At 40.0% G+C, this 15066-nt stretch overlaps 1 protein-coding gene and 1 pseudogene across 24 annotated transcripts in view; one reads left to right on the top strand and one right to left on the bottom strand.

The window, feature by feature from the left end:
• Positions 1-15066, top strand: part of LOC118666623 (putative RNA-binding protein Luc7-like 2) — a 62977-nt gene that overhangs the window by 26322 nt on the left and 21589 nt on the right. For all 24 annotated transcript variants that reach the window (XR_004970988.1, XM_036329049.1, XM_036329055.1 and 21 more), the window contains 2 exons: positions 6140-6238; positions 9702-9812. Coding sequence is in view for 23 of the 24 variants with exons in the window: in XM_036329049.1 (XP_036184942.1) it covers positions 6140-6238; positions 9702-9812 (210 nt within the window). In the remaining variant the exon portion in view is untranslated. The remainder of the gene's footprint in view (positions 1-6139; positions 6239-9701; positions 9813-15066) is intronic.
• On the bottom strand, positions 7858-7950 carry LOC118666657 (annotated as a pseudogene).

Raw genomic sequence — 15066 nt, 5'->3', positions numbered from 1 at the left:
ATTTTTATTTTAAGGCAATAGTGGCATAACAAACATATCCAGGTTTTGTTATTTCAAGGCTTTTCCTATATTATACTAGGTTGGTTTCTTTTTTCATTTTCTTGGGCTGGGTTTTGAAGCAAGCACTGAACCTGGATGGAAAAGAAATTTTATAAATATGAGGAAGGGAGAAACTGATTATTTGAGAAAAGAGGTGTTCAGGGAGATTAAGTGAATTTCTCAGAGTTAAAGTGATAAGAAGTAAAGGTTCTTTTCGTCTGACTTATTTCACTTAGCATAATACTCAAGATCCATCCATGTTGTCTCAAATGGCAGTATTTTATCATTCATAGCTGAGTAGTATTTCATTGTATATATGTATCATTTTTTTTTTTTTAATTCAAAAATTAGTTGAAGGACCTTTAGGTTCTTTCCATGTCTTGGCCACTGTAAGTAAGGCTACAGTAAACATAGGGATACGTGTATGTTTACAAATGTTTCCAAATTATTCAGGTAGATACCCAAAGAGAGATTGCTGGGTCATTTGGTAGCTTTCTTCTTCATTTTTTGAGGCACCTCTGTATTTCCCATGGTGGCTGTACAAATTTACATTCCCACCAGCAGTCTATGAGAGGTCCTTTTTCCCCAGATCCTCTCTAAGACTTGTTATTTCTTATTGATAATTACAGGCCCAATGCACGAAATTTGTGCACGGGTAGGGTCCCTAAGCCTGGTCTGCAATCAGGGCCGATTGGGGCCTTCCTTTCCCTGGCTGCTGGCTGCTGGCTGGGGCCTTCCTTCCCCCGGCTTACCTTCGTTCTGCGCCGCTCCTTGGTGGTCAGTACACGTCATAGTGAGCAGTCGAACTCCCGAGGGGACAATTTGCATATTAGCCTTTTATTATATAGGATAACCATTCTAACAGGTGTTAGGTGGGGTTTCAGTGTGGTTTTGGTTTGTATTTCCCTTATAACTAGTTATGTTGAAGGTCTTTTAATGTATCTGTTGACCATCTCTGTCCTCTTTGGAAAATTGTTCAAGTTCTTGCACCATTTTTTAATTGCATTGTTTTTTTGTTGTTGAGTTGTATGAGTTCTTAATATATTTTGGATATTAGCTCCCTGTGGGAGGTATCACTTACAAATATCTTTTCCCATTCTGTTGGTTGCCTTTTTGTTTCATTGATGGTTTCTTTTTCTTTCTCTTTTTTTTAAAAAAAAAGTATTTTTATTGATTTCAGAGAGGATGGAAGAGGGAGAGAGAGAAACATCAATGATGAAGAATCATTGATCGACTGCCTCCTGCATGCCACACACTGGGGATCGAGCCTGCAACCCGGGCATGTGCCCTGACTGGAAAATCGAATCGTGACCTCCTGGTTCATAGGTTGACGTTTAAGCACTGAGGCAATGACTATTAATATGTCAATATTTTTTGCATCTGTTTTTGCTGTACAGTGGCAATGAAATCCTTGTGTGTATGTTTTTGTGTACATTTGCAACTGTTAATTTAGTTTAATGTCATTTTTACATTGAGAATATAAATTCATTGATACAGAAATTAGTCTCACACTATTTTATGATTCCCTTTAGGATTTAGCTTATAGAACCAAGCAAATGTACTAACCTAACAAAGCAAGAATATTTGCAAATACTTAGAGCTGTTACTATGTCTGGTTGCTATCACTGGTATACTCATTGACATATACTGCCATTAGTTTACACTTGGCAGTGCACTCTATATTTTTTGTTGAGTATAATTTTTCTGTTACCTCAATATTTTCTTTCAAAATTAAAGTGGCTTTATTGGCTTTCTGATTGTAAAAATAATATATGCTCATTGCATTTAATTTAACAGCTATCAAAAGGTTTATATAAACCAACCTTACAGCAATGTCTGTGTCTAAATTTACAAAACTGGCATTTTATTGTCTTTCTTTGCCGTCTTTTTTCCACTTAGCATTAAGAACACTTTTCTAGCCCTAACCGGTTTGGCTCAGTGGATTGAGTGTCGGCCTGGGGACTGAGGGGTCCCAGGTTCGATGCTGGTCAATGGCATGTACCTTGGTGGCAGGCCCATCCCCAGTAGGGAGTGTGCAGGGGGCAGCTGATCGATGTTTCTCTCTCATCGATGTTTCTAGCTCTCTATCCCTCTCCCTTCCTCTCTGTAAAAAATCAATAAAATAAATTTTAAAAAAAGAACACTTTTCTAGCCCTAGCTGGTTTGGCTCAGTGGATAGAGTGTTGGCCTGCGGACTGAAGGGTCCCGGGTTTGATTCCAGCCAAGGGCACATGCCCAAGTTACAGGCTTGATCCCCAGTGGGGGGCGTGCAGGCGGCAGCCGATCCATTATTCTCTCTCATCCTGGATGTTTCTCTTTCTCCCTATTCCTTCATCTCTGAAAACAATCAAAATATATTTAATAATAAAAAAAAGAACACTTTTCTAATCGCTATGTCATGTGTCATATGACTATTCCTTAATTCATTTAGTCAAACCGCTGTTGCTGGGATTTTAAAATGTTTCTAACTTTTTAGATCAAAAACACTATTGTTAAATCTTAGTGTTTGTTTATGTGTACTTATTTTATTGTTTCCTCAAATTCTTAGAAGTACAGTTCCTTTATCAAATCATCAAGTTTATTTAATAATCATGGGTTGTGCAGAATCTGTTCTTTTATGTAGAATGAAAAAAGAAGAGAAATAAACCATTTTTCTCAGGAAGCTTAGAGTACATTTGGGGAGATAACATTCACTTTTGGAATTTTAAAAGAATTAAAAAGCACTTATCAGCCTGGCTGGCAAGGCTCAGTGGTTGAGTGTTGACTTATGAATCAGGTCACAGTTCGATTCCTGGTCAGGGCACGTGCCCTGGGCCAGGCCAAGGGACCCCACCAGTGCACGATTGGGGCCGGGGCGGGATTGCGGGAGGGCTCCAGGATGTGTCCGGCCCATCGTGTTCATTCCCAATTGGCCAGACCCCAGCAGCAAGCTAACCTGGTGAGAGCATCTGCCCCCTGGTGGTCAGTGCACGTCATAGTGACTGGTCAACTGGTTGACTTTCTGCCCCCTGGTGGTCAGTGCATGTCATAGCGAGTGGTTGAGTGGCCTTAGCATATCATTAGCATATTACACTTTGACTGGTTGAATGGCTGACCAGACACTTAGCATATCAGGCTTTTATTATATAGGACACCCCTTTTGTGTATGGCACAATTCACAGTAGATGCTTAGTCGTGATGGTGTAGACAAGGGGAAATAACCAGTTAGTATCTAGAATTCTGAAAATCTGCCTTGCTCTTTTGTCCTGTTCCATAAAATAAGCACAGGCTATTGTAATCCTCCCCAGCCCCCCAAGTCTTTATTATAGCTAGGCCCTTCTAGGGCTTTGGCCCCAAAATCTACTATGGTAAGCCAGGTTAGACTGTAAAGTTACATATGCTCATAGCCCAGGAAAGTGAAAAGCCCAGTAGTCTTAATTGCTGGAGGAGAGGAGTAGCTAGAAACACTTAAGAAGGAAAGTAATACAAGCAAAGGAGATAACCCAAGATGAGAAGACCTTCTAAAGCTCAGATCAGTTTTGTCCTGGGATGCATCCTGACCACTCTTGATTGTTAAGCCCAGGGCCTCCTGGGCCAAATGTTCTTCTCTGCTCTCTTTTCCCAGATTGGTTCATTCAATAAATATTAAGTATTTCTCCACACCAGGCGTGGGCCTCTCTCTTCAGAAGCTTTCATCAGTATTGTTTTAAAGGTCCCTGGGTCCAGGTTAAGAATCACTGCGCTGGATCAAAAGCATTTCCAACAGTGACTGCTTAAGCTTTTATGAAATAAGTATAGCCTCTCCTGAGCAACTATAGCTGTGGAAATACATACAGATGCAAAAGAAGTTGTTGGAGTGATTAATGTTAAGATATTAAGGAACCAGTTGGCCCTTGTAGCCAAGAGGATAACAGCATTCTTTGGCCATTAACTTCTTTCATTCCTGTCTTATTTTCCTGCATTTTAAAAAGAATATTAAACTTTTTTCAACAGCCTTTCCATAAATATTGCTTAATAAGCAGCCTTAAATTTTCATACATCTACAGAAAGTTTCAGTTGCTCTTTACTATTACTGGAAAACTACTTGGTTTGTTATAGCCCTTAGAATAATGAACAAGAGCCTGGAAATGAGGCCTGGAAAAACTCCACATCCTCAGCAACACAGTGATACTTTAGGTCAGTGGTCGGCAAACCGTGGCTCGCAAGCCACATGCAGCTCTTTGGCCCCTTGAGTGTGGCTCTTCCACAAAATACCACGTGTGGGTGCGCATGTACAGTGCGATTGAAACTTCGTGGCCCATGCGCAGAAGTCGGTTTTCGGCCTGGGCGAGTCTATTTTGAAGAAGTGGCGTTAGAAGAAGTGGGGGGTGTCGGTCGGTCTGGCGACCGGAGACTTGGCACAGGCGGGCCACAGGATATGCAGCGTGGAGGAGGTACATTGTTTTGAGGTACGTTCGCTGAGATCGACCCCTTCCAACTCTCCCATCCACACTCGTCTATCTGAAACAAGTATATAAGACGAGTGTGGATGGGAGAGTAGGAAGGGGTTGACCTCAGCCAACGTATCTCAATCAGATTGAGGACGTTTTTAGCAAAGGCCAGCTTAGGAGTACCCTAATTAAGTTAATAACAATGTACCTACCTATATAGTTTAAGTTTAAAAAATTTGGCTCTCAAAAGAAATTTCAATAGGTGTACTGTTGATATTTGGCTCTGTTGACTAATGAATTTGCTGACCACTGCTTTAGAGCCATTATTGTAATGACTTTTTTAATATGGTGAATATTCCTTATAATTTCCCAAAGGATAGCTTTGAGGACATTGTTTACTTAGGTTTTCACATTTGTTCCTTCAAGTAATTAAGAACTGAGATAATATAGTTCTACAGATAAACTTTTTTAATATAGTCATAAAAATCTCAAGAGTTGGAAGAATAAGTTACTTGATGGTTGAATTCTTTCCACAATATCCTAGAAAAATGGTTTTCTGAACTGTATTTGAATCTCTCATTTATCTGGTAGCTCAGTAACTCCTGAGGAAGCTTAAATGTTTTCTTATAATGAAAGAGTTAAAATAAGACACTATAGAGTCCTTTGGGGCCATAATAAAATCTGTTTCTATTTCATACTGAAAAGTTCTAAACATCATGATTCTTCGCCATCTAATTTTCTTCCTTCCTTCCTCCCCTCCCCTTCCCTCCCTCCCCCCTCCCCTCCCCTCCCTTTCCGAGAGGAATGGAGGGGAGAGAGAGAGAATCATTGATCGGCCACCCTCTGCATGCCCCGCTACCGGGGATCAAGCCCGCAACCCGGGCATGTACCCTTGGCCAGAATTGAACCCGGGGCCCTTTTGTCCACAGGCCGACGCTCCATCTACTGAGCCAAACCGGCTATGGCCAGTTAATTATTTCTTTACTTTTGCTTTTTGGTATGGCTTCGTTTTGAGACATTTTGTTGGTTTATTTAGATCCCTTTTGAAATGCGTTAGCACACAAAATGTCTCTTTTGGAGGAGAGAGGGTTTGCTTTTAAAACCAGCCTTTAGTAAGATTTGTCACGTTGTTTGGACTATACCCTGTAAGTTAATTTATCTCAGCCATGCCACATTGTAACCTTTACTCTTGACGAGTAAGTTTTTTAATTTGTCTAATTTTCTGCTCATACCTAGTTATTTGTAAATTTGTCTTCTTAGATATAGCTATAGGACTTCATATTGTTTTTAAATTTTATCTGGTCCATCACTCTTTTTGAACATGACATAATATAGAAAATTGATTAGAAAATTGATATCCTTGTGTTATAAACATATTCATGTTGTTGCTAGGAGCTTTTTCCCCCCAGCTTTGTTTAGATTCAGACAGGCTTTTCCTTGTCAGTCTGTTCTTAAGTACAAAAGTGATCACTTTTCTCACCTATTGGTAGATAGAATTGTTGTCCTTTTTTTTTTTCTTTTTGGCTCCAAGTTTAATACTTGTTTATGAAATTTTGTAATTTGAAAGTCCATAAACAAAGAAGCATTTGTATGACTTAACATATATTTTATGGAGTACTGTGGTTATTAATGAATTGTTAAAAAACGTGTTTTCTGTTTAATGTGTCCTCCCCTTTTTTTTTCCTTCTTAGAGAATGGATCTTGGAGAATGTCTGAAAGTCCATGACCTGGCTTTAAGAGCAGATTATGAAATTGCATCCAAAGAACAAGATTTCTTCTTTGAGCTTGATGTATGTGATTTTATTTTAATGAGTTACATTATCTGTCACAATACAACATCTTGAATATGGATTTTTCTCTTAATGGGGAAAGGCTCTTAGCAAATTATATTCTTCGTGGTTATTTGAAGGGTAGTACTAAAATGAAGTGAGATCATGTACTTCCTGACTAACAGTTTTAGAAAATGTAAGATGAAACTGTATATTTTAAGGAAATATGTAAAGTCATATAATTTATATACAGGATGTCTCAAAAAATGTGTATGCACATAGCTTGATAGCTCAGTTTTGAAAATGAAATGTTTTTTGTTGTTGTTAATAAATTTCTATTTGTTTCAGAGAGAAAGGGAGAGGGAGAGAGAGACAGAAACGTCATGATGAGAGAGAATCACTGATTGGCTGCCTCCCCACACGCCCCACATTGGGGATCAAGCCTGTAACCCAGGCCTGCACCCCGAATGGGACTCTAACCGTGACCTCCTGTATAAATATTTCTCTTTTTTCCGCATCCAGCATGGCTAGAGAGCGGTCTGGTTCCTGAGTAGATGCGGCTGGGGATTGAGAAAATGACAGAGAGAAAGACAGAAGGAAAAAGCTGGGGCTGGGTGGGACAGCTGTCCTGTGATAGAGAGACAGTGGCCCATACCAGGAAGTTTTACTAAAGCCCAAGACAAAGGAGATTATGTGCATTCTTGTGGCTTCTTTGTAATCATCACTTCTGGGTGGGCCCGGATAATCCTGTTTGTTCCTGGTGTGTGGCTGGATTTAGATAATGAAACCCACCTGTTGGTGCCTGAGCTGAAGGTCAGGCTAACAACACACCTGCCTCTGGCAAGGTATGTTTCCAGGGCATGGCTCTGCCGGGCACCACTGGATTCAGATGACAATCAGCTCAGGGACCTTTCCCAGGTGCTCTCTACACTCCTGGTTCATAGGTTGACTCTCAACTACTGAGCGACACCGGGGGTTGAGCCTTGACCAGAATCAAACCTGGGACCCTTTAGTCTGTGGGTTGATGCTCTAACCACTGAGCCAAAACAGCTAGGGCAAAAATGAAATGTATTTTAATAAACCCTGCCTTTATTATTATTCAAAGTGTGTATATACATTTTTTAGTACACCCTATATTCTGAAAATTAAGCATATTTTTCTCAAAGTAGTAATGATTAAGGAAGGTATCAATTTAAACAAATATAAACCAATTTCTAGTGCATGTAAGGCTTTTTATATTCATCATATTGTTACTATTTTTTAAAATTGTTATTTATTTCAGAGAGGAAAGGAGAGGGAGAGGGAGACAGATACATCAATGGTGAGAGAGAATCATTGATTGGCCGCCTCCTGCACTCCCCACACTGGGGATTGAGCCTGCAACCCAGGCATGTTCCCTGACCAAAATCAAACCAGGACCTCCTGGTTCATAGGTCAGTGCTCAACCACTGAGCCATGCTGACTGAGCAATATTCATATTTTTGTACCTGTAAATATACACATAGAGAGGGAGAGTATTAAGGACAATGCTGTTTTTTAATGTAAAATGGAAGAATTATTAGAGGAGATACCATTTAGATATCTGAATGGCTCAAAATCTGACTATTGTGTGTGTGTGTTTTTAATATTTTTTCTTTTTTAAAAATTTGGAACACTTCATGAATTTGCATGTCATCATTGCACAGGAGTCGTGCTAATCTCTGTATGGTTCTAGTTTTAATATATGTGAGCACTGTTTTTTTAAACAAACATGAGAATTGTATAAAAATAGGGAAACTTTTTTTATACTTAAATAAAATATACCAGTCAGCATTACATAAAACATACTGATAAGCATAAATCTTATGCTACCTTTTGTAAGTGAGGAGATAGGCATTTTATTTGGTTTGGGAGATAAAGCAGTACAGTAGACCCCCCTCCCCCCCCACACACACACATTTACTTCTGAATTTCCGTTAATGGAAATAAAAACCATCTATGTAAATACAATTTAATACATGGCTGGAACATTTTGGGGAATCACCATATTCTGACTTAAAAGTGTGATTGGGTTATGATTTATACACATTGGGCATAAAATACAGCAGAAATTTTCTATCATCTAGATGTAAGGGTGTAAAAATTTAGGTTATTTTCAGTCTTTCTCTATTATAGTATGATGATGTATTTTTACTTACCAAGTGTATAGAGTAAGTTCCTAGAAATACAATAACTGAGTCAGAGAGTAATTTTGCCAAGTTGCTCTTCATTAGAATTATGAATTTATACTCCCACCAATACTATATGAGATTATCTATTTCCCATCTGACCACATAGTGTGTTTTCAAGATTTGTTTGCAACTTACATGAAATGTGTAATGTAAGTGTAGTTTTAACCCTCATTTCTCTTATGAGTGAGTTTGAACATATTTCATATATTTAAGATGTTTATATTTCCTTTTTAGTGAACTGTCAGTTTACAATTTTTTTTTTTGGCTATTGGCTAATCTTTGATGTCAACATTTATTTTTAGTTGATTTGTACTAACTTGACATGAAAATTAGTCCTTCCCTCAGATAATACTTTGCATTTCCCCCACCCCGTTTTTCTTTTGGTAGTTATGGGCCTTGCAGAATATTTTTATTGTTATATAATTAATCTTTTCAAAATCTCTATTGGATTAATTAGAAAGGCCTTCCCCATTCTGAGGTGATGAGTTCTCTATTATTTTCTTCTAGTTTCTTTTCTGCTTTTCACTTTCAAGAAATTTTTGGGTTAACCAACCATTTTTAGAATTTGATATGTGCTGAGTAAATTTATATTTTTAAATAAAACCCTTATAATTTAAATTATACATACATTCATATATATCCTATATAATAAAAAGCTAATATGCAAATTGACTGGACAACAGAATGACCGATTGCTATGATGCACACTGACCGCCAGGCGGCAGATGCTCAATGCAGGAGCTGCCCCCTGGTGGTCAGTGTGTTCCCACAGGAGGAGCGCTGCTCAGCCAAAAGCTGGGCTCACGGCTGGCAAGTACAGCGGTGATGGCAGCAGCCTCTCCTGCCTCCGCGGCAGCACTAAGGATGTCTGACTGACAGGCCTAAGCCATCAGTCGGACATTCCCCGAGGGCTCCCGGACTGTGAAAGGGTGCAGGCTGGGCTGAGGGACCCCACCCGCCCCTGAGTGCACGAATTTCATGCACTGGGCCTCTTTATATATATATATGTGTGTGTATATGTATATGTATATGTATATGTATATGTATATGTATATATATATATACATATATATATACATATACATATATATAAATAAAATGGAAATATAAGCACAGCTGTCAGCTGGAAAGGAAGTGAGATTCTTGATCACTTTCTTTAAAATTGCTCACCCACGGATATGTCTTATTGACTTAAAAGTGTAAGTTTGAGTAAAGATATTTCTGAAGAAAGTTGATTTTTCTGGAAGTAATTGTCTTTTAATTGAACTTTGTAGGCTATGGATCATCTGCAGTCATTTATTGCCGATTGTGATCGAAGAACAGAAGTGGCCAAGAAAAGATTAGCAGAAACTCAAGAAGAGATTAGTGCTGAAGTGGCAGCAAAGGTAACAATTTCAATCTTTTTTTAAAAAATATATTTCTTGATTTCAGAAAGGAAGGGAGAGGGAGAGATAGAAACGTCAGTGATAAGAGAGAATCATCGATCGGCTGCCTCCCACATGCCCCCCCCACTGGGGATCGAGCCCGCAACCCAGGCATGTGCCCTTGGCTGGAATCGAACCTGTAACCCTTCAGTCCGCAGGCCGACGCTCAATCTTTTTAATAGTACAGAATATAATTTCACCTTTTAATTTGAAAAATTACATTCACAGAAGCTTGCAAAGACAAACAGGAAATTCTATGTACTCTTCCTCTAGCTTCCCCTTATGTTAAGATATCTTACACAACCAGTACAATGTCAAAGGCAATAAATTAATTTTGGTCCAGTCTTTGTATTTTATTCAGATTTCACCAGTTAATGCATGCATTTACTTGTTTTTTGTGTGTGTAGCTCTATGCAGTTTTATCACGTGCAAATAGGATAAATATTATAATAATTACATTAATTGTAGCATTATCATCACAAGGCTCCCTCATGTTACCCCTTTATAGCCACACCACCCTTTCCTCTAGCCCCTGGCAGCCACTAACTTATTTTCTGTCTTGATAATTATACTAGGGGCCCTGTGCACAAATTCGTGCACCTTGAAAGGAACTGTGGGCTGAGAGGTTGCGGTGGGCACAGGCGGATCTCGGCCCATCCTCCACGCGCTCTACCCCTTCTCCCCGCCCCTTCTGCTGCAGCCCCTGGTCCCCTGTCTGCTGGCAGTCCTGCTCCCGCCATTCCCGCTGCTGACAGCACCGGTCCCACTGGCACCTGCTGAAGGTGCGGAGCCATTGAGACTGGTGCCAGCAGCAGGTATGAGCAGGGTTGGCACTGTCAGTGGGTTCGAGCGGCAGCTGCTGCCCTGATCACCCCTCAGGATCAGGGGGAGGTAGAGAAGCCCTGAGGGGCGATCGGGGTCAGCAACCGCCGCTCACACCCGCTGCTGGCTCCCAGCAATCAGCACCGGCAGTGGAGCGAGTGGGGCCGGGGCTGGCAGCAGGTGTGAGCACTGGGCGGGACCACGGTGTGCGGAAGCAAAGAATTTTCAGTAACCACCAGAGGCTCACCCTGACAGCGACTGCGCCTTGGTCTGGCGCCCTGCCTTGGTCTGGTGCCCCTGTTCACCTGCTTGACCATCCCGCTGCAGCCAACGCCCACCATGTTTCGCGCTCTGATGCCTGCTGCCGACACCCGCATGTTCCGTTCCCCCCCCGCGCCCCCCCCCCCCCCCCCCCCGTCAGCGCATGTCATAGCAACCGGTTGTTTGCTCTATTTGCATATTAGTCTTTTATTATATAGGATTATTTCACCTAATATCACATAAATGGAATCATGCAGTATGTATCCTCTTAAGATTGGCTTTTTATACTCAACACAACTTGAGATTCATACAAGTTGTCGTATCAGTAGTTCATTTCTTTTTATTTCTGAGTAGTATTCCATGGTATGGATTAGGGTTAGGGTTAGGGATATATTGCAGTTTAACCACTCACATATTGAAGGGGACATTTGGGTTGTTTCTAGTTACTGGCTAATACCAATAATGCTGCAATAAACATTCATGTACAGATTTTTGTGTGGACATAAGTTTTTATTTCTCTGGGATAAATAACCAAGACTGCAATTGCTAGGTCATATGGTAAGGACATTTTTAGTTTTGGAAGCAAATACCAAACTTTTTTTCTAGAGTGGCTGTACCATTTTACATTCCTACCAGCAGTGTGTTAGTGATCCACTTTGTTCACATTTGTGCCAGCATTTTTTTTTAATTTTTTTAATTTTTTAAATATATTTGATTGATTCTTTACAGAGAGGAAGGGAGAAGGATAGAGAGTTAGAAACATTGATGAGAGAGAAACATCGATCTACTGCCTCCTGCACACTCCCCACTGGGTATGTGCCCACAACCAAGGTACATGCCCTTGACCGGAATTGAACCTGGGACCCCTGAGTCCGCAGGCCAACGCGCTATCCACTGAGCCAAACCGGTTAGGGCTGTGTCAGCATTTTGATGATGTCACTATTTTATCCATTCTGAAATGTGTGTTACTACATTTCATTGTGGTTTCAATTTCCCTAATGAGTAATGACTTTGTACATCATTTTCATGTGCTTATTTGCCATATGAATATTCTCTTCGGTGAAATATCTGTGTATGTCTTATGCCCATTTTCCAAATGGAATGTTCATTCTTTTTTATAAATATGTTTTTATTGATTTTAAAGAGGGGAAAGGAGGAGGAGAGAATTATCAATGTAAGAGAGATAGATCAATCTGTTGCCTCCCGTTGAACCCACAACCTGGGCATGTGCCCTAACTGGGAATCAAAACGGTCTTCTTTTGGTGCATGGGACAACACTCAACCAACTGAGCCACACAGGCTAGGGCAAGAATGTTCATTTTTTTTTTTTTTTTAAATATACTTTATTGATTTTCCACAGAGAGCAAAGGAGAGAGAGAGTCAGAAACATCGATGAGAGAGAAACATTGATCAGCCGCCTCCTGCACATCCCCCACCGGGGATGTGTCCGCAACCCAGGCACATGCCCTTGACTGGAATTGAACCCGGGACCCTTCAGTCCGCAGGCCGACGCTCCATCCACTGAGCCAAACCGGTTTTGGCAAGAATGTTCATTTTTTAAATGTTGAGTTTTGTCTACTCACTACTTTTTCTTTTTTTTAATACATTTTTATTGGTTTTCGAGAGAGAAGGGAAGGTAGGGGGAGAGAAAAACATTGATGTGAGAAACATCGATTGGCTGCCTTCAGCATGCACTCCAATTGGGGATCAAACCAGAAACCTGGGTATGTGCCTTGACCTGGAATCAAACTGGTAACCTTTGGTGCACAGTACAAGCCTCAACCAACTGAGCTACTTCTACCAGGGCAACTCTCTATTTTTAAAAAATATTTTGTTGTGAACTTATACACAAAAGTAGAGAAAAATACAACAAATCCTAATGGATTCAAAGCTGTCAGCTTTCTGTTGTTTCATTATTTTACTAGAGGCCTGGTGCACAAAATTCATGCACTAGGGGCTCCCTCAGCCAGACCTGTGCTCTCTTGCAGTCCAGGACCCCTTGGGGGATGTCCGCCTGCCAGATTAGGCCTGCTCCCCACTAAGCTGGCAGTCGGACATCCCTCTCGCAGCCCGGGACCCCTTGCTCCTTACCGCCTGCCTTCTCGCTGCTCCTTATCACTGCTGCCGCTGCGCTCCCCAGCCGTGAGCCTGGCTTCTGGCTGAGCAGCGCTCCCCCGGTGGGGGCTCACTGACAACCAGGGGGCAGCTCCTGGCCGTTTAGGCTTTTATTATATAGATAAGCAACTTCTAAGTGTCGTATCATTTCACCTCTAAAATATAACTACAGAGTCATATCCATGAAGTTAACAAGGTTTAAAAATTACTTAATAAACAGTGTTTATTTTTCCTATATAATCAGAATTCAGAAAAGGTCCATGTATTGCATTTTGTTGGTTTGATGACTTACTATTTTATAACATTCTGTACCATTCCATGTAGTGTGGTACATTTTATGAAAATGGAGAATGCAATAGTTATCCAGGTAGGATTTACATGACAGCATTAAATACTATTATAGTGCTTAGATATGTATGTACAAAGGGAAGTGGATTCCCTTATTTGTGAAAAGGTCACTTTCAACCAACTTCTGAAAAGTTCTCTGAAGATCAGGATTATAAAGATGGACATACTAAAGTACAAGGGATCATGGTTGAAAGGGATCCAAAATTGCTGGCTAGACCCCAAGTTGTATTGGTTATCCATCACTACCAAAATGCAGTTTAACAAACTACCCCAAAATTCAGGGACTGGAAACAGTAAGTATTTATTTAGCTCATTGACTACTGATTTAGGCTGAACTTGACTGGGTATTTATTCCTGTCTTAGCGGGGCCCTCTTCCTTGTCTCCCAATCAGCTGGAGGTTACTGAACTAATTTCTCACAGTGAGAGTTGAGGTACAAAAGCTCATTCATATAAGCACTTTTCAAGCCATTCCTTGTGTCATGTTTGCTACCGTCCTGTTAACCAAAGCCAGTTAACTATGTGGCCAAGTTCAGATTCAGAATATGATGATACTTGATAAAATAGTGAAGGACATGGGTACAGGGAAGGATGAAGAGTTTGGGGCATTAATGCAATCATTCAAAGAAAAATACCACTTTGTTAAAGAGGTAATGATAATAGAGTTGGAAATTTCTTTGAAGGGTGAATATCTTGGATTGAAGGAAATTTGAGAAGTAAAGATTATTTGAGAAGTCTTATTTTATTGAGATCAGATGTCCATATCAAATTAGAACCTTCTTTGCTAATATAATTGATTTGCTAATATAATGTAATCAATTATAAATAAATACTTACTTAGGGCCAAAAAATAGTCTGTGTGTATCTATCAAGTGCCATTAAAAGAAAAGGAATGAACTAGGATGATGGTGGTGCTGAAGGTGAAGAGGAGGAGGAGGAGACATATCAAATCCCAAGGAAAAAATTAATCCCAGTGAAAAGACATGGACTAAGGGAGAAGGGTTGTCATGCTGTTATACTAAAAATCAGTAATGTACTGCACAATGTATGTGCAAGGCACATTTTCTTGTTTCTCATAGCTTTGTGAGATATTAATTCCTACTAGTCAGATGAGGAAGTAGATTCAGGTGAAATAATATGACCAAAATTGTACACCTAGTAACTGACTTGCCCATAAGCCAGATATCTAAAGTCATATTTTCATTCAAAGAGAATTCATCAGCACCAGTTTATATCTTTAACTCATATTTGAGCTAATGCTATTTGTTGGACATTGGAAATACAAAGATGGGAAATATATATAGCTATCTTTAATGTGGTATGATATACACTGAGTGGCCAGATTATTATGACCACCCCATCAGTACAATGAAGTGAATTAGTTATGCAGATAATAATAATAATAAAACCTTGAGAGTATTTGCTTAGGAAGTTTCCAGTATTCAGTATTTTTGGAAGTATCAATGAAATACTGATGGGGTGGTCATAATAATCTGGCCGGTCATAATAATCTGGCCACTCAGTGTATATAAAAGTAATAGTAAAAGATACAAAAGTAACACAAAAGAGGATTTGGCTCTCTGCTTTTGTGTGTAAGTGGAGGTGAAATATAATGATTGATCAAGAACGTTTCACAGAATAGACTCCAGTTGGATCTTGTTCAGTGAATAG

Source organism: Myotis myotis, unplaced genomic scaffold (assembly GCF_014108235.1).
Source record: "Myotis myotis isolate mMyoMyo1 unplaced genomic scaffold, mMyoMyo1.p scaffold_m19_p_11, whole genome shotgun sequence".
In the NCBI taxonomy this organism is placed as follows: Eukaryota; Metazoa; Chordata; class Mammalia; order Chiroptera; family Vespertilionidae; genus Myotis; species Myotis myotis.
The sequence above is the reverse complement of the archived record's forward strand: the minus strand, read 5'-3'. Positions and strand labels throughout refer to the sequence as shown.